This window comes from Punica granatum, chromosome 7 (assembly GCF_007655135.1).
Source record: "Punica granatum isolate Tunisia-2019 chromosome 7, ASM765513v2, whole genome shotgun sequence".
In the NCBI taxonomy this organism is placed as follows: Eukaryota; Viridiplantae; Streptophyta; class Magnoliopsida; order Myrtales; family Lythraceae; genus Punica; species Punica granatum.
The window spans coordinates 3,092,107-3,112,657 of NC_045133.1; the positions used below are offsets into that span (position 1 = coordinate 3,092,107).

A 20,551-nucleotide genomic window follows, 5' to 3' on the forward strand; every position below is an offset into this window, starting at 1 on the left:
ATTTCGTTGTTGGAATTTAAACTCTAAACTGCCTTGGACTGGGACATTATATATATGCATATAATACAATATAATATAATGAATTGTAATAATGACCCTTTAACTGTGAGCTCTTTCTCATCCTTTTAAATTTTTTATGATGATTAAGTTAGGTAAGTGAATATGTCATCTTCTTCTTAAAGTTCAACATTTAAAATAATATCCTAAAAATTTAATTTGATGATTAAGGTACTTCCGCTCTAAATAGATCGGACTAGGCTTCAACTAAGGTTGTCAACGGCAATCCTCTGTTGGATTCTGTTACTTCTGAATCTGCTGGAGATAAGATCACAGAATAAGGTAGTTCTTAATATATTACCTTCTGTTCCAAGTACCCCCATTTTCTAGTTCCATTTTTCCATCAAATGAATGGAATGTTTTTGGGTTTTAGATCAGCAGACTGATTTGGAAAGGGTTTCCGTGATCTGTAGGCTTTAAAGCACTTTTAGATAATTTTTGATACAATGGAATGAAAAGGTATGGTAATGGTCTCAAAGCAAACATTTTATAAAGCAATTCCGTTATGCTTTCACTGCAAACTGAATGCTGTCATTTTCTTTGTTCTCTTATACGAAATCATCCTTTGCCCCATAATTTATGCCTCATTTATCCGTTACTCATAGACACTATTCAGTAGCACTAATTTCAGAATGCTTCTATTATCTGAATAGGCTGAACCAATGGAAGTCGATGAGGTCTGTGAAACAGTGAAAGAGCAGCAGAGACGAGACAACCAGAAGATTCTTCAGTCTCTGGAGGGGTCGAAGCTTGCTATCCCTAAGCCACCTCCAGAATGAGGTATCACTTTGTGCTTCTCTTGGAACGCTCTATTTTGTTTCCTTATAGGTAGGAACAAAAAGCTGTCTACCCAAGTGTACGTGCTATTGTGAAACTCCCTGACATCGGCGAAGGCATTCCCTACCTGACTTGTTGCTTTTTTCCTTCTATGTAGGAGTTAAAAGACCATGGCCGGAAAACTAAAATTCTGGTATGAAGTTCTGGTGCTTTTGTTCTTTTGTTTTACCAGATTTTCACGAACGTGTCATGGATTCATTGTTCATGTTGCTGATGCGGTTCTCCATTTACTAGTATTGGTTGTTGAAGGGCAAAGAGACAACTATTGATCCGTGTTAGTTAACGGGGATGCTTTTGCGAAGGACGGAATGATATCAGGCCGTCATGTGTGGGTTTGGAGGTCGTTGCATCTCATAGAAAGCCGATTTTTCACATTTGGTTAGCCGTTAATAGTAATATTCAATCTCTTACCGGGCTGGTGGTTGCATAAAGGTGCCTATTGCCACCAAGATTCGAGCTTTTGTTGATATTTACCCCCATCCTGTGAAGGAAGTTCGAGTGAGGGAGTGAAGGTGAGATCAGTTTTTCTCTTTGCTTGTTTCATGTTGAAGAGCATTAACCGTCCTGATGATGTCATCCTCTTAAGGCAGGGCTTTTGTTGCTTGCCTAATCTGGATTGGCTATATTTGATGCAGGGAACATATTTGCACCTGCACCACAAAAATCATGTCTCAGCTTGGGTTAAGAACGATGAATGAGATGGTTAGGTGATCGGGCATGCTTGAGATCGACAAGGAAATAACCAAGAACAACGAGAAGCTTGAGAACATTGACCTGTCCCTCCTCCTTAGACCTGCTGTCGATATTAGGCCTGATGCTGCACGGCACTGTGTCCAGAAGCAGGATCATGGGCTGGATGTGGCTTTGGACAATGAGCTCATTTCACTCGCAGGACCTGCTCTCGAGAAAAGCATCCCGGTATACATTGACATGACCATTTGCAATGTGAACAGAGCAGGCGGAACTCTGCTGAGTCACGAAGTTACAAATCATTACAGAATGCTTGGGCTTCCTTCTGATACGATCCACGTGAAGTTCCCCAGAAGTTACGAACCTGCAGAAGGTTGAAGTAGCTGCATCATCTGAGCAGTCCGTTGAAAGGCCTGCTGAAGTTACTAATGCTACGAGACATGGCGGTTTTATCAAGTACGAGAGGAGCAGCGTTCAGTAGAGGGAGCGTAACGTTCGGGTCAACGACTGGAAGGAAGTCAAGGAGGAGACAAAGCCCAGGCCCCTTTTGAACACACACCCAGTCTGCTCGGTGCATGGAGTGTGGAACTCCATTCTGCCATCAGGTCAGTAATCCTTCAGACCATGTTCTTTCTTTCTTCTCTCTTTTCTGCATACGGAGTTCTTGTAACAAGACTTCGATAGAGACTCGGGAATACTTATCTGTCTGAATTATGCAAGAAAACTCGGGAATGCCCTCTTGGGAACAAAATTCCCGAGTTCAACCAGTAGGTGTGCCAGAACAGGTGGCCAGAAGCATTACTCGTCATATTGAACTTTTGCAGTTCAATCGTTCTCTCGAAATGTTAGTTTCCTTTTCTGTTGTACATGCAGTTTCGTGAGCGGTACTCGATATCCCGATAGAATTATACATTTGTGTTCATTATTCATCGCTATGACGGTTTTGCTTCGGGATGTGATGCTTTTGTACATGGCTAAATCGGAAGATGTTTAAATCAATCAATGATTTATGGTGCAATTTTATAAATTACAGGGCTGTTATCAAGGTGCCATAGATTGGATCCGTACGCATTAGAATTACAAAAATGCTAAATCCTCCTACTTAGTGTGCCTGAAAATTCTCCTAATTCAAAATCTAACTCACATCTTTTCAATAACCTTGGACGTTATGAAAATTATAACTCGTGCAATTGTAAAAAGAGTTTTGAATTAGGAAGATATTTTGGAGGATAAGTAGGAGACAACAACAACACTTTATAATATGAGCCTTTCTAGTTTAGTGTGTCATTAATTGAACCTTATTATAAGAATTCAGTAATAGACTATAAGAATGTTCAGCTCAGAGAAGCAGGGATGGATTTAGGGGGGCGATCGCCCCCCATCAACTCTAAAAAATTTGGAAAAATTTATATTAAATTTGGTCAAATTTTGCAATTTTCTTTTAATAAGATTGCCCTATTTCGCCTTCATGATTTCACGATACGAAGTCCTTTCGAAGTACACCTTCATTGGACTAAATTCCTAGATCCATCCCTGCAGAGGAGAGCATGACAGCCCCATAGACGACATGGCTCTTCCTCGAAGACTGGCTATCGGATTAAAGCCCGTACGAAGAAACCAAAGATTCATGAGCTTCGCAAAGCTCGATTACCAGCATTGTTTGCTGCATGCAGGTAGCTACTCTGCTGGATTAAGAGCTCCTACACTGGCATTGTCGTTCCTCGAAGCGGAAGCTGTCGATAAGTTTCTTTAGACACCATCCTTCCGGTACCATTTTAGTTTTAAACCATTTCTTAATGTCTGATTGCCGTTCAAATTTGAGGCTTTAAGTCAGATATAAATCATTTTTGTTCGACGGGCTAATAACTATAATAACCAATTTGATATATATATATATATATATATATTGTTATTTTTGTATTTTTGGAAGTCTCTATATATGCGCGCGCACACACAGGGGACATAGACACGGAATTCAATCGAGTATATTGATTGTAATATCAATTTTCAATTTAAATATATAAGTTAATAACTACCGGAAAAGAAAAATACAAGTAAACAAGAACAAATGAATAACCATTTTTAGCTTCTATTCTTCGAGTCTGGCCACTATATCTGATAATATTTTCACTTTTTTGTGGTTCTAAAAAAGAGCATTGCACAATAATAACATTCCCACGGTTGCCTCGTCTAGTGACTACCAATACCATAGTCTCTATTTAATTGAAAGTTAAATTATTTAGATGCAAAAGTAAGAAAGCAAATAGAATATATATAACTCGATACAGTGGAGTAAGAAATAATAAAGAAAAAAAAAACAGACGCAGTGATTCGATCAAATTCATTATGCAAAGCGTTACTACTTATAATAATAAACTTAAAAACCTGTGAAACAAATTAAAACAAATGGAATTCAATTAACAATGTGATTGGCCCTCGGGACGAACCAAATTGGCGGTGGCACATCCCTTTTTGATGGGCCCGGCACATAGAGCGACTCGATGCGTTCCTTTTCAAGATCGAAGACTCCGATATCGACAGCTCCGAGGGGCTTATACGGCCCGTCAATTCTATCCATACAGTCATCCGTGTAGTGAATCCTGTTGGGCTTGCACTCCGGCAAAATCTTAGTCAAGATCATCTCCGAATGGTTGTGACCTACGAATATGGCTTGGCCTTCTAGCTTTCTCAACTCTACATGCTTCATCTCTCCGTCTATTTCCTTCATCTCGTATACTTTGAAACGCGATGTAAGTTGCATTCTGTCAGGATCAAACTCATAAGAACTCCCATTGATATCAAAGTATTCCTTTTTTCCTGCTCTTCGCCGTCTGTTGTGCCTATCAATCCAGACAAGACGTCCGTCGGGCGATCCCACGATGTAGCACTTTACGATCAAATACTGGTACTCATTAAAGTCTCGGACCGCGACATGATTCAACCTAATATATGATGCATTAGGTTCCGCTTCACCGATGCATACCTCAAGAGATGCCAACCATTGACCATTTGCGGCATAAAATTTTCCATTGAAGCAGGTTATGTCGTAGAAATGAAAACTTAAAGCTCTACGATGCTTCGACTGTCTTGCATAAATCCAGGTGCTCCATCCCGACTTAAAGTAAGCAAGCTTCCCAACGCATATATTGTATATGGCGACAACCTCATAGGTGTCAGGAGCCTCCAAAGGGTCAGCAGAAAGCACTACTTTCGGGATCTCGTGCTGGTAGTCGTAATCAAGAGCACGTTCATTCTCGGATGGGACTGGAATCACAGGGGGGAGATGAATGGATTTGCCGGTGAAAGGGTTGTACAGCGTCAAAGCCAAATTCTCTTCTGTGAAAATCAACCATCCATGTGACGATCCGCAACATCTTCCATTATAAGGCACAAGCAGTCGAGAATCACCAATCCTGTTTTGGATGATGTCGTACCACCCTGCGATATTGTATGCATATAGTAAAATTAAGTACTAAAGTGCCGATTCACGATTTATCATACAAGTACTACTAAATTTAAGTACTCATGTTTTAGTGATTAATTCTCAAATGAATGAATACATAAATCTACAAAGATGACCTATCACAACAAGGGTAAATTCTAAGATGCCTAAAGTATCACGATTTTGTCTGCTAATCTATAATAGAAGAAAAAGAAATCTCCCGCAAACCCTAAAAATGTCAAGAAGTGGTTCGTGATCACCAGACTTCTGACCTCTCCCTAAATGGAAAGTATAATGTCGGGGATAATTTTTACCGGGAAATTCCTTATTTTTAGTGATTGAGAGAATATTTAGAGGACGCATATGTGTGGAGTGGAGTACATAATAAGAAATTGGAGAAAAATAGTTTTGAGAAAATATTCTACCCGATTAGTTTTGATAGGTAAAATAAAATCCCTCCACCTATTTCATATTTGTTTTTCAAAGAGTACTTCTTATGTTGCCTTTTTTTTTTGAAATACATTTAAAATATCGATATGCATATATTTTCTTTCTAAGCAAAAAAAAGATATGCATATCTATACTTCTATACTAATATATAATGCCAGAAATACGACTTTCCATCTCATTTTCACTTTCCAATATAATCCTTGAGTCAAAAAGTTTAATTAATTATTATTAGCCCTCACGCACGCGTGCTTTTTGACCTTGGAACAAACTCGACTATTGTTTTAAGGTCGAAATCGTTACTCTCGGCCATTTGCGCAATTCGACTATTGGATTTACGATCTAACTTGCTGAATTATTGCTCTCTACATATTATTTCCTAAATCTAGCTCTATGACTAAACAGGCTAAACAAATTGCTAGGCAGAAACGTTGCCTGCCTGCACCGATTTCGACCTTGGAACAAACTCGACTACTGTTTTAAAGTCCAAATCATTACTCTCGGCCATTAGCGCAAATTCGACTATAGGATTTACAATCCAATTCGCGGAATTATTGCTCTCTAAATATTATTTCCTAAACCTAGCTCTATGACTAAACAGCCTAAACAAATTGCTAGGCAGCAACGTGGCCTGCCCGCACCGAAATCGGGATATAGAAATCGGTGTTGCTGGCCACGCGTTGCTGTCTAGCAATTTTTTTAGCGTGTTCAGTCATATAGCTTTAGGTACTAATATGTGGAGAGCAATAATTCAGCGAATTGGATCGTAAATTCCATAGTCGAATTTGCGCCAATGGCCGAGAGTAACAATTTGGACTTTAAACCAATAGTCGAGTTTGATCCAAGGCCAGTAAATAATCGCGCCTGCGCTTAGCGCCTGCGTGAGTGCTATTATAAAGTACCATAAAATATAAAACGATATTTTACTTACATGTAATTTTCTTAACTTAATATTTATTTTACTTATGTTTTTTCAGTTTATGACCCATTTCTTGACATACTATTCAATATCACTTTACTTTTTTAATCTCACGTCAAATTATTACAAAGAATCGTAATGACAGTATTGGTCGTAATATATATTATAGTATTTAATCTATTTCCGAAATGTTCATCCTTTTCTCTGAGTCGTCACATTGCAGAAGTCATATCCGCTTAATTAGTTCACTGAGCTAAAGAAAGAAAGAATGAGAATCAGTTCAAGAAGAGACTGAGGCTGTACATGCTCTAGGTATCTTCTTATTCTATTTGGCTTCTCATTCATCTCTTCTTCTATTTCAGATTTCTTGCCATTAATATCATTCAATTGAAATTTGGAATTTGGGCATCAATACTTGGATTAGTTGATGTCTGCAAAGAATTAAGTGACCAATGTATTAAGACAGGCAACAAGATTCTATTAACACTGTCTGCACATTGACAATACAGAAATTTATTTCAATATGTGCCTTTGATTGGTTTTACAGAGGACTTTAACTCAATAGGCTTTACCTGTCTATGTAGAAAGAACTAGAAGAAGTACTCAGGTGGGGAAAGAAACACCACACCCTTTATACCAGCCGTGTCAAAGTAATGTAATAAAATAATCATAATTAGATCTAATCAGACCATTGTAAGGTCTCAATAGGTTCTTCCTCTAGCATGTCACCTACCTAAGTGAGCATTAACATTATTCACTGAAGTCTTATGAGTTAAATAATTTTCGAGGCCACATATCGATTATGAATTTGTTGATAATTTCGGAACTCTTCAATCAGTCTTAGATCACTACACACATTAGAATTTATAAGAACCTTTAATTGACAAGCTTGCTAAGTTCCAAAATTGATTTAGTCATGAGCATGATAATCGTCGCGGTTCTCACAATAATATATGCCTAATTTTTTAAAAACATGGAACTTCAGTTATTTAGAGGGCCAATCCAGTTCAGAGGGCATATGTTGACATGCACTTTTCTTTGGAAGGCTGATGAATGGAGATTAAGCACATGCGGGCTTTGGCAGGAGCTCAGGCCAAGGCACCCCCCTGGTCCCTTGGCATAAGCTTCTCTGGTCGTGGCTCATTTGCCTCCAGCGTCTTTGATGATAAGTGATAATCTTCATTAAGCACCAATAATTGTAGCTCAGACATGTAACTATAGTCTTGAATATCCATTTGTTCTGTTTTGGCGTGTGGATTTTTTATGAAACAATAAATATGGTGTTTAAGTAGTATCAACACTATAGTTCCATCATATTTTCACTTTGCAGAATTTACAAATAGTTCCGAAAATCAAAAAAGTAAAAATTAGGACTAGTGGTGATTAGAAGGATGGTGGGAGCCTTGCCGGTACCCCCTGCCCCACAAAATTTGGGATAATATGAGTGCATATGTGATTTTGTTTGCCAAATTATAAACATTTGGCGGGGTTCTTGCTCTTTCACAACTGTGTGGTATATAGTAACAATTCGACATATCGCCATTTTTCTCGAGCGACCCTTTTGTATGCATGCTGGTAAGACTGATCGAAAAGACTAATTTTTCAAATAGGAAAAAGAAGCTTATTGAGCCTATATTTAAAGGGGATCTAGCCGATTATCGTACGGGTTCTTATACTCTTATCAAGTTAGTCTTCATTCCTTCCCACTCCACCAGGTGTGTAGCTCTTTTCACTATGCTATGACCAGATCCCTCACGAAAGACCCTATACCTCTTATATATATATATATATATATATACCCTTTAAGATTATCTGTTATCATGTTTTATGCCAATCTCTTGCAAGCTATCGTTCCTAATTCAAGGAGAAGCGATCGTTCGAGAAATGGCTTGATGAACTGTTCACATGCAACTCGCAGAAGCTGTAAGGACACAGCCACTGTTATGAATAGTATGCTGGGTTGAAACATGAGATAAAAATTGCCTCCCCTTGGTCCCTTATGTTGACTTCACACTTCATTACTTATAATTTTGGTAAGCATTTGCAACTTCTTACTTTTTCAGTCATATAAAATTTTTTAGTCTCACGCGATTGCCTACTATTTATACAAAAAAAAGAAAAAGGAAAATGAAAATTTCTTAGCTACCTGTTCCTGAAAACGAAAGATTTAAGCAAATAGTAAATTGACAAATTGACCATCCAGGTATGCATATTACATTAAATCTGATATCAAGAAATTTTTTACATCAAATTGAACATTGAGAGATTAAGTGTATATTAAATCAGACCTCAATAAATTTTTTACATCAAATTGAACATTGAGAGATTAAGTATACATCAAATCGAACCTCAAGAAATTTTTTATATCAAATTAAACCTTGAAAGATTAAGTGCACATTAAATCCGACTTTCCGTCATAATGCCGTCCAAAAATGAATGAAAAAATATGATTTGACATTCAACAACTGATGTGGCATTGTTTAATTGTTTTCTTTCATTTTTTTATATTATTCCTCATTTTTGTCTGGCTTAAAAAAAAATTTCCTACAGTTCACTGACTTTTCAGTCGGAGGCAAGAAAAACTTGCTCTTCTCGACGCATTCTCCTCAATTGCTGGTGCTCTCGGCGTAGACTCTCAAATCGTTATCGCCGTAAGCTCTCTATGCCAAGAGCACTAGCGATTGAAGAGGGCGCGTTGGGAGGAGAAATTTTTTTCCGCCTCCGACTGAAAAGTCATAGAACTGTAGGAAATACTTTTTAAAATCAGACAAAAATGGAGAATAATAAAAAAAAATTGAAGAAAACAATCAAATAATGCCACATCAACTGTTGAATACCAGATCAGATTTTTCCATCCATTTTTAGATGACATTATGATGGAAGGTCGGATTTGATGTACACTTAATTTTTCAATATTCAATTTCATATAAAAAATTTCTTGAGGTCGGATTTGATATACAATTAATCTCTTAAGATTCAATTTGATAAAAAAATTATGAGGTCGGATTTGATGTATATTTAATCTCTCAATGTTCAATTTAATATAAAAGAATTTTGAAATCGGATTTGATGTAATATGCATATTTGGAGGACTAATTTTTCAATTTACTCTTAAGCAAACGACACGACCATGAGAAATCACAAGGGAAAATCTAATCCACACAAATTTACGAGGACGAGGGGATGTACGGAAAAGCCTCTGTTCTTTCCCAAAGTCCCCAAATTCAAGCAGATTCAAAGCTCAATGGCCATGGCTTGTTCACTGAATCCATCTCTCTCCTGCCATTCTAATCCCCTCAGCTTCGCCTTTCCTAATACCCACAGAACCCCTTTCCTCGGCTTCCCCGAGTCTGCCTCCTTCAGAGGGAAGCATCGCCATTGCCATGTGAAATCGGGCAGATCAAGAATCAGAGCAGCTGTTGGTGAGAAGGACCAGAGCTACACCGCTGCTCCAGTTCTTGTTCAAGAACAGCTCAGCCCGGTAAGGTTCTTCCTCCCATTTCTTCGGTTTACATGTGATTCTCTGTTTCAATGGAGGATAGACATGAAAGGGTAGTTTGCTGCAGTTTCTTGCAATCGGATATCATGTGAGATGTATATTGCCTTCCGGGATGTAGGAGATTTGGAAATCGAATACTTTGTAGCTGAAGTATCGTGGGTTCCAGCGCGCGCTTCTTGTTGTCTCTTTTGTTGTTCTAAGCGGGCAATGACTGCATTCAATCCTGTTATGATTAAGGAAGTCGTGGAGAGCATAAAGGTGCTGAAGAATGCGGCGAAGACGAGAAAGGTTGCGTCGGAGGAGATCCTCCCAGCTCTCTCAGTGATCGAGAAGGCAAAGATTGATCCTTCGCCTTTTCTCGAGACTCTTGGTGGAACGAAAACTCCGGGGAAGACATGGATGCTTATATACACCGCCGAGGTCTTGACCCTCTCACTCTTTTGATCTACACATGTTGAACTGTGTGCATCACATTTGAGGATCATTGGTTAGTTCTTATTGGTGTATCGATTGAATCGCAGAAAAAGCTTGAGCAAGGTCGGTACTTTCCGTTGACGGCGGTTCAGAGGTTTGATTCTGCTGTAAGCATTCTCTTCTCTGGTGCTTTGTTATTTTCTTTCTTGGTGCGAATGAAAGGAGCTTGCTGTCAGGAAGGATATGGAGCAAACTTGAAACATCCTTCGGTCCTAAATCTAATTCGACAGAGGGTGATTTTATCTCAATGTATATATGCAAGCGAAAATATTTATCGGAGAGATGACAAGTATCCTAATGCTAAATTTGTAAATTATTTCTGATTCTCCTTGCTAAAACTCGAGAAGCATCTCTTGACCTTTCAAAAAGATATAAACCGGAGTAGCATATCTTGAAATTGCTCAACCCGAATGAACTCTTTATCAGGCATTTATCGGCCATGCTGAAGCTTCTTTAATGCATGGACTACTTTACGTTTGTCGATATGTTTCCTTTTCCTTCTTTGGAGATCCTGAAATATTTCTCGTCTGCCTTTGTTAGAGCTGTAACAACTGATAAATTCCTACTTGGATTACCAGGGAAAGAGGATTGAAAACGGAGTATATCTTGGTTCTCTCGGGTTTTTGACATTTGAAGGCAGGTTTTCATGGAAGAAGAGGATACTCGCCTTCATCTTTGAGAGAATCCGCATAAAAGTCGGACCTTTCAACCCGCTAGAGATCGGTCTCGGGCAAAAGGATGATAGAGAACCAAGCACAAAGGATCCTTTCTTTATCTGGTTCTATGTTGATGAGGAAATAGCAGTTGCTCAGGGGAGAAGCGGGGGGACCGCCTTCTGGTGCCGGTGCCGTCGCGTGGCAAATAATCCTTGAACATCCCACTGCGTCGCTGTTTGAACACCCACAAACTGTATTTTCCTGGCCTGTCCATTCTCATTGCTGTCCACAGTTGGGTATATAGCATGGTAAACATCGAATAGTATGTACATTCTTAAGAATCTAACTACGTTTGTATGTGCTCCGCCATTCGGAGTTCGTGATTCATTTTCAGTTTTACTCTTTTGCATTACATTAAACTAGGGGAAACAATTTAGGCTTCTTTTGAAGTTTCTATGACAATAACTTTTGTTAAGGAGCAGGTTCTTATATGGCACCTTAGTACGTCGTCGAGAGAAACTATGAAGATGTCCGTATCTAGGGATCAAGAATTTGTTCGATATGTCATCACCAAGAATTAATGGTACTTATTTTTCGGTGTGAATCTTAATATTCGAAAGTCTAATAGAGCTCGATTAATTCAGTCGAGCCGAGTCGACTCACTAAAGAGTAATGTTCTCCTAGTATGGAGTTAATCATACTTATTAGAACCTAATTGTTCCATATTGAAAACGAGTATCACTATATATTGAAGATGTCTGGTCTGTTATTAAGGATTGGGTTCGGTCCACGCTTCGTTAGCATAAGAAGCTGATCAGAAGTTTGGGACATGGCATCTTCTGGTCGGAGATGTGAAGATTTACGCAAACTACATGCTTTGTCGGACATATACATTAAAAATAAAATTTTAAAATAATAATTTTTCAAAAAAATTTAAAATTATCAAAATGAAAAAATAAATATTTATTATAAAAATATGTAATAAATAAAAGAAATTGTGAAGGATGACAACTAAAAAAAATAGCTCCATCAATCAAAATTGGTTCAAGGGGTTCAGTATTTATTCTCTTTAAATAAAATTTCGGATTTGACTCTTGTGAAATGGAGAAAATTCTTGATTGGGAAAACTTCACCACCCCTTAACAGGCTGATCAGACTCGAATTGAATTAATCATAACTCGTTAGGTTTCTGGATATATGAGTAAATACCGGTAAAAAGAATAGCTCTGATTCTTCCTTTTTGTAGACATCATACTTTTTTTTCTCTTTAATTTAAGGTTTTTGGCGCAATTTTTACCAGAAACTTATCAAAAAAATTACAGGTTTTGTTTAACCCGAATTTCTTATTCTTAAGGATTTAATACATTGAATTATAACTTTATTCGGTTTTAGAGAACTTTTGGTTTTAATATTTTTTACGTGACTTAAATCAAACTTTCTTTGAAGGAGCTAAGATTATACCATCCCGAATTTATTCGTGCTTAGACATGTTTGTGTACATACTTCTGACATTTGAGATGATTTTGTTAATTGATTATTTTGATTTTTTTAAATAAATATAAATGGAATTTTTTTTTCTTGGTGGGCTCAAACAATTTTATTGCTTGCCCAATCATTTTCACCAACATTTCCACCGCCTAGCTTTTTTCTTCTTCTTTTTTTTCCCTGCTTTTAGGAAATGTGTTTTTCATTCTTCTGGCCATTTCATCTTCAAGGACGAAGCAAAGAGAGAGTTCGAGAGAACAGGAAAGGACAACGAGTACAATGATTTCTCGAGTCGAAGGTGCTGTTTCCTACTTTAATTAGCAGTAAATTTACTTGATTGGAGCTCAAATGATTCCGTGATAGTTAAAAATGAAATTTGAGATGTATAGGAGATTTCATTAATATGTTAACGGACTTGAGAATTATAATATGCAATTGTAACTCTTTGATATTCAAACTATTTTGTATTATATTTACTGAATTAGGAACAGCCGAAAGTAGGAATATATTACCAAGGAAAATATGATATGCTCTTAGTTCCCACTGGAATGGAATGAAGTGAAGATGTAATATGCCCGATATGCATTTAGGTCTAGTTGGAATGAAATAGAACGGTACGGAGTGAAGATTCCATTCTTTTATTCTATTTATTTGTATGACGACATTTTCATGAGTTAGAATGAATACTTCGTATCAAAGCATTTTCCCTTCAACTGAATAGAATGATCATTCCTAAAAAAAAATGCTCATTCCATCACTTCTACTTAATTTTACATGCATTATATATATATATATATAATAATGTATAGAATGATATTTTGAAAATAAATTCATCCAATTACATACACTCATTCATACTCTATATTTCAACCAGAAATCACTATTTTTCTCTCAATATGATCGCATTTTATTATAAAATATTCATTTTATTTCATTTCTTTTCATTTCATTTTCGTATGCCAAATTTTGCATTAGTTCTAAATTTTAGCGAATTTCTGTTGTTTAGTAGCTATATTTGTAAGAGGAATTAACTTTAAGAGGTGGAGAAGTGTAGCGCCTGAGTTTTCTAAACATATATAATTTAAGAGAGTTTTAATACTACACTTCTTTAGGGTACTCTTTAAAATATATATATATATATATAGGTTTTTGGCACCTAATTTTGATGTATAAAATTTCACCGATTTCGTGGATGAAGTTCCTTAAAGGAGGGGATTTTGTGAAATCCTGAATTTCTAATCAGTCTTCACAAGTTGTGAATTTATATTTTAGTAATTATTAAGGAATTTTATACGCTAAACTAAGATTTAATTCGATTTTAGAGAACTTGTGGTATTAAGGATTTCACTTGTTTATTAACATATATTTGTTTAGTTACATATATTTAATTGCGAGTTCTTTTGCGCTCAAATCAATTTTCTTTGAATGAGGTAAAATCGTAACCTATTTCCCCATTTTTTCGTATTTATACATGTTTGTATACCCACTTTGGACATTCAGGCGATTTTTTTAATTAATTATTATGATTCTCTTTTAAAAAAATATGAGTAGATATTTTCTTTTGGTGGGTCTCAGACAATTTATTGCTTGCTCAAATTGTCCTTTTTCATTGTTTGACCATTTCAATCCTCACGGCCAAAACCAAACACAGACAGAGAGAGAGAGAGAGAGAGAGAGAGAGAGAGAGAGAGAGAGAGAGAGAGAGAGAGAGTTTAATGTGCGTTTAATGTGAGAATTTAATAGCCTGATCCTATGATAGTTAAAAGTAAAATTCCACACGGACAGAAGATTTTATTGAGATGTTAAAATAGACTTGAGATTATGATCCGTAAATCAACTCTTTGATATTGAAACTATATTATATTATATTTACCGAATTATGAACGAGGCATTTTCTGAGTTAAAGAGTAAAGTTTTTCTCAATAGCATGAATTTATTTTCGAGAAAATTTCAAATGGTCGATATTAATATAGAAACTAGTCATTTAGCCTGCGCATTGCACCAGGACTTGCATTATTACTTTTCAATTTGTATTTCAGAAAATTTAGTTTTGGATAATATATTGGAATTGAAATGTATAACTTGTGTTTTGTAAACAAACTTGAGATTATGATCCGTAAATCAACTCTTTGATATTGAAACTATATTATATTATAATTACAGAATTATGAACGAGGCATTTTCCGAGTTAAAGAGTAATGTCCCAATAGCATGAATTTATTTTCGAGAAAAATTCAAATGGTCAATATTAATGTAGACACTAGTCATTTAGTCCACGCATTGCATGAGGACTTGCATTATTACTTTTCAATTTATATTTCATAAATTTAGTTTTGGATAATATATTGGAATTGAAATGTATAACTTGTATTTTGTAAGGTCATACTTTGTACTGACTATTGCACGTCAACTCTCGATTCCAGTAATCAGATAAGAGTCAGAGAAATTTCAACATGGATTGAAAATAACGTATCGATAATTAAGAAAGAAGCAACAAACATGACTCATCCGATCTGACCGAAAATAGCCTGGGGTCATTCATGCCTCAGAGGAATGCATGCATGATTAATTGATCCAATCATTATTCCATTTCTTTTCTTTTCTCTTCCCTTCTTTATTTAGTGTTGTTTGACTGTTCACACTTAAAAAAAAATCTAATTCCACGAATGCTTATCTGAGTACATTGAAGAAGACATTTCAAAATCACTTTAAATGACTACTCGAATGACACTTGTAATAGGGAACGTGAATGGACGACTCACCTTTAGCTGAGGGGAAGACCAATGATAAGCTCTTGTAGAACAAATAGAGAACTCTTGTAGCGGAGTTCTCTTTAAATATATATAATAGATTGGAAGGACATTAAGTACAGACATCCTTTAATTGATTTTCGAGACTAAAGAGTGTTCTTCCTCATCAAGAATTTCTTTTTATTTTCGTGCTGATATGATTTGTATACAACTATACAAAAAATTTTGATGAATTTCGTACATTGTGATAATGATGTCAAAAAATATGGCCAGCCATGCCTCGGGTTCTGGTCTTGTCAGGGACTGCTAGGCTTTCGCGATCCAGCTAGTTCAACAACCACTTCTTAGTGCATAATCAATGACCATACTTAAGAGGATCCAATGACCAACATCACTTCTTCATTCTTAAGCAACAATCGCTTAATGGTCTGCATGCAAGTATGTATGTTGCCCTTGGCGATGGCCATAAAGTAATCATCCGCTGGCCGGTTTCCGGCATGCTCCTAAAGTACTGATTATAAGGATAAATGAAGAATCGTAAACATGAAATCTCTCTCAACAGACCAAACGTATACTATCTTTGAGAAGAGAAGCCCGATCTTTGAGAAAGCAAAGGAAGACGAGGTCGGGTTCTCCTTCCTAGACAAGGCCCCTACTGTACTTGACTTGCAAGTCAGGCTATCCCAGAAGCGATTATCCATATCTCAATAGGAAGATGGGATGATTTTCGAGGTCATGATTCAACAACATGATATACTAGATAAAGGAAGAAAAGTGCTATCATAGAGGGCGTAACGTAGTAATGTATGCACTCGCTTAATAACCAAGACGTTCAAGATTCGATACTTAGAAATGACTATGTGACGTTTGGTAATGAAGTGGAGTCCATTATAAATATTAATTTATATATATAAGTGTAATTGTAATGATTAGGAAAAAGTATGGCTCAGAATTTATTATTAAATAGTAAAACAAACAAAAATAGTAATGATTATATTATTCAATTGATGAAATAATGGAATGAAGTGAGTTGATTTATTATTAAAAAATTGATTGTAATAATGATTAAGAAAAAATATTTGTAAAAATTTATTATTAAGTAGGAGAAAAAGAAAAAAGAAAAATGATTATTTTGTTGAAAAAATGGAGTGAAGTGAAGTTGTAATGGAATTAATCTCCATTACTAAACGAAGAAGTTGCGTTAGGCAGATGAGTACACGTATCCGTGGACCTACTTACCAACATATGTACACAGCATTAATCCTAAACATAGGTACTTACTAACATACGGATACAATATTAATACTGACAGTTCACATTTTCTTCTCTGGTCTCTGCCTGAATACGATCGATATAAATACCGAAACGTGATGATTAATTCTATTGCACGAGAATAGACTGTACCACCTGACGAGAATATCGAGAATTGCCGATTTCATTGTATATACGGTAGGTTCCTTCCATAAAAATGAATAAAGCATCACTCGTCTTTTCATGTTGGAGTGCGCATCACATTTCTTTTGATGATTTCTTTATTTTATGGTCCCCCTTGCTTCGATTATCTTTATCAGCCATGAGAAGGAAATGCTATGACCGTTACTAGCTCAGCATATATTACTCAGAATCATGAATGTTCAACAAATCGATTTTATCGTTATTAGTTCATTTCTCGATAGTAACCTCATCCTCCTCCTCGTACTCTCAGATGAGGCTTAATGGCTTATATTGAACTCCACCTTACAGTCATCAAATGGTATGTATTCGTGATGTTGATGACCAATCGAGAGGATTATTTCCAAGACAACGTGATTTTGTTAGTTATTTATGAGAAGCTAGCGGAGGAAGAATAGAATTATCAAATAAATTAACTTGCATGGTTCAGTCCTGCTTGGGCCAACTCCATGGTCGAAGTTATTGGCAGGAGAAAGTTACATGATCAAAATGATTTCACCCTTTCACCCAAAAGAGAAAAAAAAAAAAGTATTCACCCAAAAGCAAAAAGCCTATGCACTGATTCACGGGCCCAAATTTCACAAATGGAGTTATCGTATTTATTAAAATTAAAACTATAGACTTAAGTAAGAGAAGTAAAGGGATATGGAGAATCGTACTGATTAGAATTAAATTCAGGACCTCTTATAATTCAAGGGGAAGGGCAACGGCCTACATTGCACCCTCTTTCCCGACCATGTGGCCTGTATGAAGTGTAATTGTCATCGAGTTTTAGTGGCTATTTTCCTTTTCTATATTCGTCTTGGGGGACCTATTAATGTATATATACGAAGACTACAGAGACTTCAATGTTGTGTTTCGCCCGCTCCACATATTGCCTATCACACTTCCTCCACAATTAATATTTTGTTGCATGCTTCTTGTCAATTATTAAAGTATTGCAGGTTGGGTTCATCGATCATTCGTTTTCAAACACCCCAGCTATCGAATATCTAATCATAAAGGGCCAGCGGACACGACCGCACTCAAGTGTATTCCGCGAAGATGATCGGTATTGTCCATTTACTCACCGAAAGAGGGTAGTTGTGATCATTGTAGATGTGGGTTCTCTACATGAAAAATCTGATATGTTACAACTGATTCATTAGTCAGTAATGAAAAGGATGTACATAAGACTTGCCAACAAATCTGCGTCTGGATCACAATTATCGGACACTCCTAAGATCATTCATTAGAGTTTAAAACAAAATACTTGAACGTGGCTTCGATAGATGACCAACATAGCCGTTCTTCTACAGGCAGCACGAAAAGGACTACATAATGTTATTAACTCCGATGAGCACAATAATTAACCGATCAAGCATTTGCATTACCCTTCTTTGGGTCTTCCTCCATCGTATCAGAAAGCGTAACTCCCCTTGTCTCTGGCAAGAAAATTACCACCATCCCACATAAAATTATCATCAGTCCGTACACTAGATAGGTGAGGAATGAAATGCTCCTTCCCGCTGCAATTAATGTCGGATCAAATAGGACACCCAATATGATCGCTTGCCTCATCATCGAAGTGGCCGAGTTCCTCACACACGTGGGGAATAGCTCGATTGTATAAATCACGTGCACATTATAGGCCACGCATACGCAGAAGAACGATGCCAGCTCCATCGGTAATTTTACACTGTCTAGCTGACTTCCGACGAAAGCACATATTATGCTGAGCACCCCGCTTAGCATGGTAGAACATAGCAATGTGCTCTTCCTATTCAGTCGATCTATCAAGAAGTATGAGACAAAGTATGACGGAATGATCATAATTCCATTGAAGGTGACGGCGAGGTAGATGTTGAAGTTGAGGTTCCCGACACCTAGAAGCATACCATAGTACATCATCCCGACGCCGAACCCTACAACCATGATCTTCAGCACTCGGCAGAGAGCCCATTGGGTCTTGAGTAGATCTTTCATTGATGAGTAGAGACCGACTTTAGAGAAGTCTTGCTTAACGTTTGGCTCCAGGCTGGACAAGTAAAGTTTCAAGGAATTATGCTTTGCGGGCGAGATAGTTTGTTGGAGTATCGCCAAGGCCTCGAATTCTCGTCCTTGCATGATGAGCCACTTCGGAGACTCGCTGGTAAAGAAGTAAACAAGCACACAGTATACTATCCCCATTAGAGAAGTCGTGAGGTAGAGGGATCGCCACGAGGCGGTCCTAAGTGCGTAAGCCAAGGCGGGTAGGGAAAGTAACCCTAGCGTGCCTACAAAAAGGCCTATCATCCCAATGAGCCCTCGCCACGTTTTTCCGACCATTTCAGTGGCCAGTACAATTGCACAGGTGCCGATTGATGCACGCCCAAACCCGCTTATGAACCTCAGGGCTGAGTACATCCAGATATTGGTTGAGAATGTCGTGGCGAATGCCGCCACGGACATCAATAGGCACGACATCGTGAGCAAGTTTTTTCGGCCGAGGGTTGAGTCTGCGAGGGTCGTGAAGATTAAGCCCCCAACTAGGCAGCCCATATAGAAGCATGAAGTGGGCAGGCCAGTGATGAATGAGCTAGCGCATTCGAGGGACCACTCCGATATGATCGTCTTGTAGGAGGGGCTGTCCCAAGCCCACTGTGACGCAGGGAGGTTGCACACATTTGAGCTCGATGAGCACGTGGAATTGCTCACGGATGTGCAGTGCCAAGTCGGTTCTGAGTCAGTGAAGTCGCTAATGCAAGCTTGCTGACCATCCAAGAACCAGGCTGCCGAGACGACGAGGGCCTGCAGGAACTGTCTCCAGCGGAACCCTCCCATGCACCACTCTATCATCTCATCCAATGACTCAGGGGGCAAGGCATCGCTCGGAGTTTCATGCTCCGATGATGAGTCGGGCCTTGAGAGAAGTGGAGCTGAACTCGACATAATGTAATGTGATATGACGCTAGCTCGTTGTTCTTGAACTGAATCTGCTTTCGCCTGAATATGATTTTTGTGGAGGATGGAAGGCTCTTCTATATAGTGAATGGAGCTTAAGAAGAGATACTGAGATAGAAATATTTATGGGAGGGAAATATGCGTATAGACTAGCTGGCTAACCACGTGATCACATTTCCTCTTGAAATTTATAAGTATAACAAATGCCTTATTGGGCTCGATTTACTTTTATTTGGTGATATCTCTAGGGCGGTCATACGTCTCTTTTTTATTTATTAACTATCCTTTATTTAATTTAATACATTTGAATTTCGGTACAGTTTCCACCAAAACAAATACATATTCAAGAAGGGTCATGCTCATTGTTATGAAAATTAATGGGTCCTACAATTTTAATGCCTATTATTGAAAGGAGAATAACTTATAATATTCGATTTCTTAAAATTATGATAGCAATATCTTCAATAATTTTATAAAAAATAAAAGAAAAGTCCTATACAAGATGGCTCGTTAAAAGCAATAATTGTAAGTTTGTTTGAAAGTATAGAGAGATATTTTGTAAGAATATAAGTTGCATTCCTTAAAGTCAAATAAGGAAATTACCGATGGAGAAAATCAACAAATTGTCATCTACATTCTGCAAGAATTAATCTGGCATGTTATGGAAGGAATTTTAGTGCAATGATATAAGACGTTAATATATAATCAAAAGATCCTGAATTCAATCTTCAATAGTGAAATTTACGCGTCACTTTATTTTACTTTATTTTCTATAATTGTACTAGAGATCAGGGATGTCTCTTACAACTGAAAAAATCTATCGAGTTATATTGTGATAGCCAATGCTGATTACTACAATCTAGCTATATATTACACACTTGACATATGAGATAATTTTTTTTCCAAAGTTGGCGATATCTT

At 37.3% G+C, this 20,551-nt stretch overlaps 3 protein-coding genes and 1 long non-coding RNA gene across 4 annotated transcripts; 2 read left to right on the plus strand and 2 right to left on the minus strand.

Moving 5' to 3' along the window:
* Window positions 1-277: 277 nt before the first annotated feature.
* Window positions 278-3,434, plus strand: LOC116215010. Its single transcript, XR_004158391.1, has 6 exons — window positions 278-339; window positions 711-837; window positions 992-1,027; window positions 1,129-1,406; window positions 1,530-2,189; window positions 3,124-3,434. It is a non-coding gene; the product is annotated as an uncharacterized LOC116215010 (long non-coding RNA).
* Window positions 3,435-3,997: 563 nt separating this feature from the next.
* Window positions 3,998-5,981, minus strand: LOC116213637. Its single transcript, XM_031548657.1, has 2 exons — window positions 5,909-5,981; window positions 3,998-5,022 (listed from the first exon to the last, which is right to left on the minus strand). Exons 1-2 carry the CDS (start codon window positions 5,979-5,981, stop codon window positions 3,998-4,000), a joined length of 1,098 nt encoding a protein of 365 aa, XP_031404517.1.
* A 3,547-nt stretch (window positions 5,982-9,528) lies between these two features.
* LOC116212641 lies at window positions 9,529-11,574 on the plus strand. The gene is made up of 4 exons (XM_031547274.1): window positions 9,529-9,873; window positions 10,129-10,311; window positions 10,413-10,472; window positions 10,944-11,574. The coding sequence occupies exons 1-4, from the start codon at window positions 9,637-9,639 to the stop codon at window positions 11,235-11,237; spliced, it is 774 nt and encodes a 257-aa protein (XP_031403134.1). The 5' UTR covers window positions 9,529-9,636; the 3' UTR covers window positions 11,238-11,574.
* A 6,490-nt stretch (window positions 11,575-18,064) lies between these two features.
* On the minus strand, window positions 18,065-19,618 carry LOC116213638 (organic cation/carnitine transporter 3-like). Its single transcript, XM_031548658.1, has one exon. It carries the CDS (start codon window positions 19,616-19,618, stop codon window positions 18,065-18,067), a length of 1,554 nt encoding a protein of 517 aa, XP_031404518.1.
* Between the last annotated feature and the right edge of the window lie 933 nt (window positions 19,619-20,551).

What these genes read in the sequence shown, in the direction of transcription:
- LOC116213638 (XM_031548658.1), bottom strand. Translation starts at nt 19,618, where the DNA reads ATGTCGAGTTCAGCTCCACTTCTCTCAAGGCCCGACTCATCATCGGAG.
- LOC116212641 (XM_031547274.1), top strand. Translation starts at nt 9,637, where the DNA reads ATGGCCATGGCTTGTTCACTGAATCCATCTCTCTCCTGCCATTCTAAT. An exon ending in TGCTTATATACACCGCCGAG is followed by an intron (nt 10,312 to 10,412) that starts GTCTTGACCCTC and finishes ATTGAATCGCAG; the next exon opens with AAAAAGCTTGAGCAAGGTCG. An exon ending in TTCAGAGGTTTGATTCTGCT is followed by an intron (nt 10,473 to 10,943) that starts GTAAGCATTCTC and finishes TTGGATTACCAG; the next exon opens with GGAAAGAGGATTGAAAACGG.
- LOC116213637 (XM_031548657.1), bottom strand. Translation starts at nt 5,981, where the DNA reads ATGGCCGAGAGTAATGATTTGGACTTTAAAACAGTAGTCGAGTTTGTT. An exon ending in GTCGAAATCGGTGCAGGCAG is followed by an intron (nt 5,023 to 5,908) that starts GCAACGTTTCTG and finishes ACAATATCGCAG; the next exon opens with GGTGGTACGACATCATCCAA.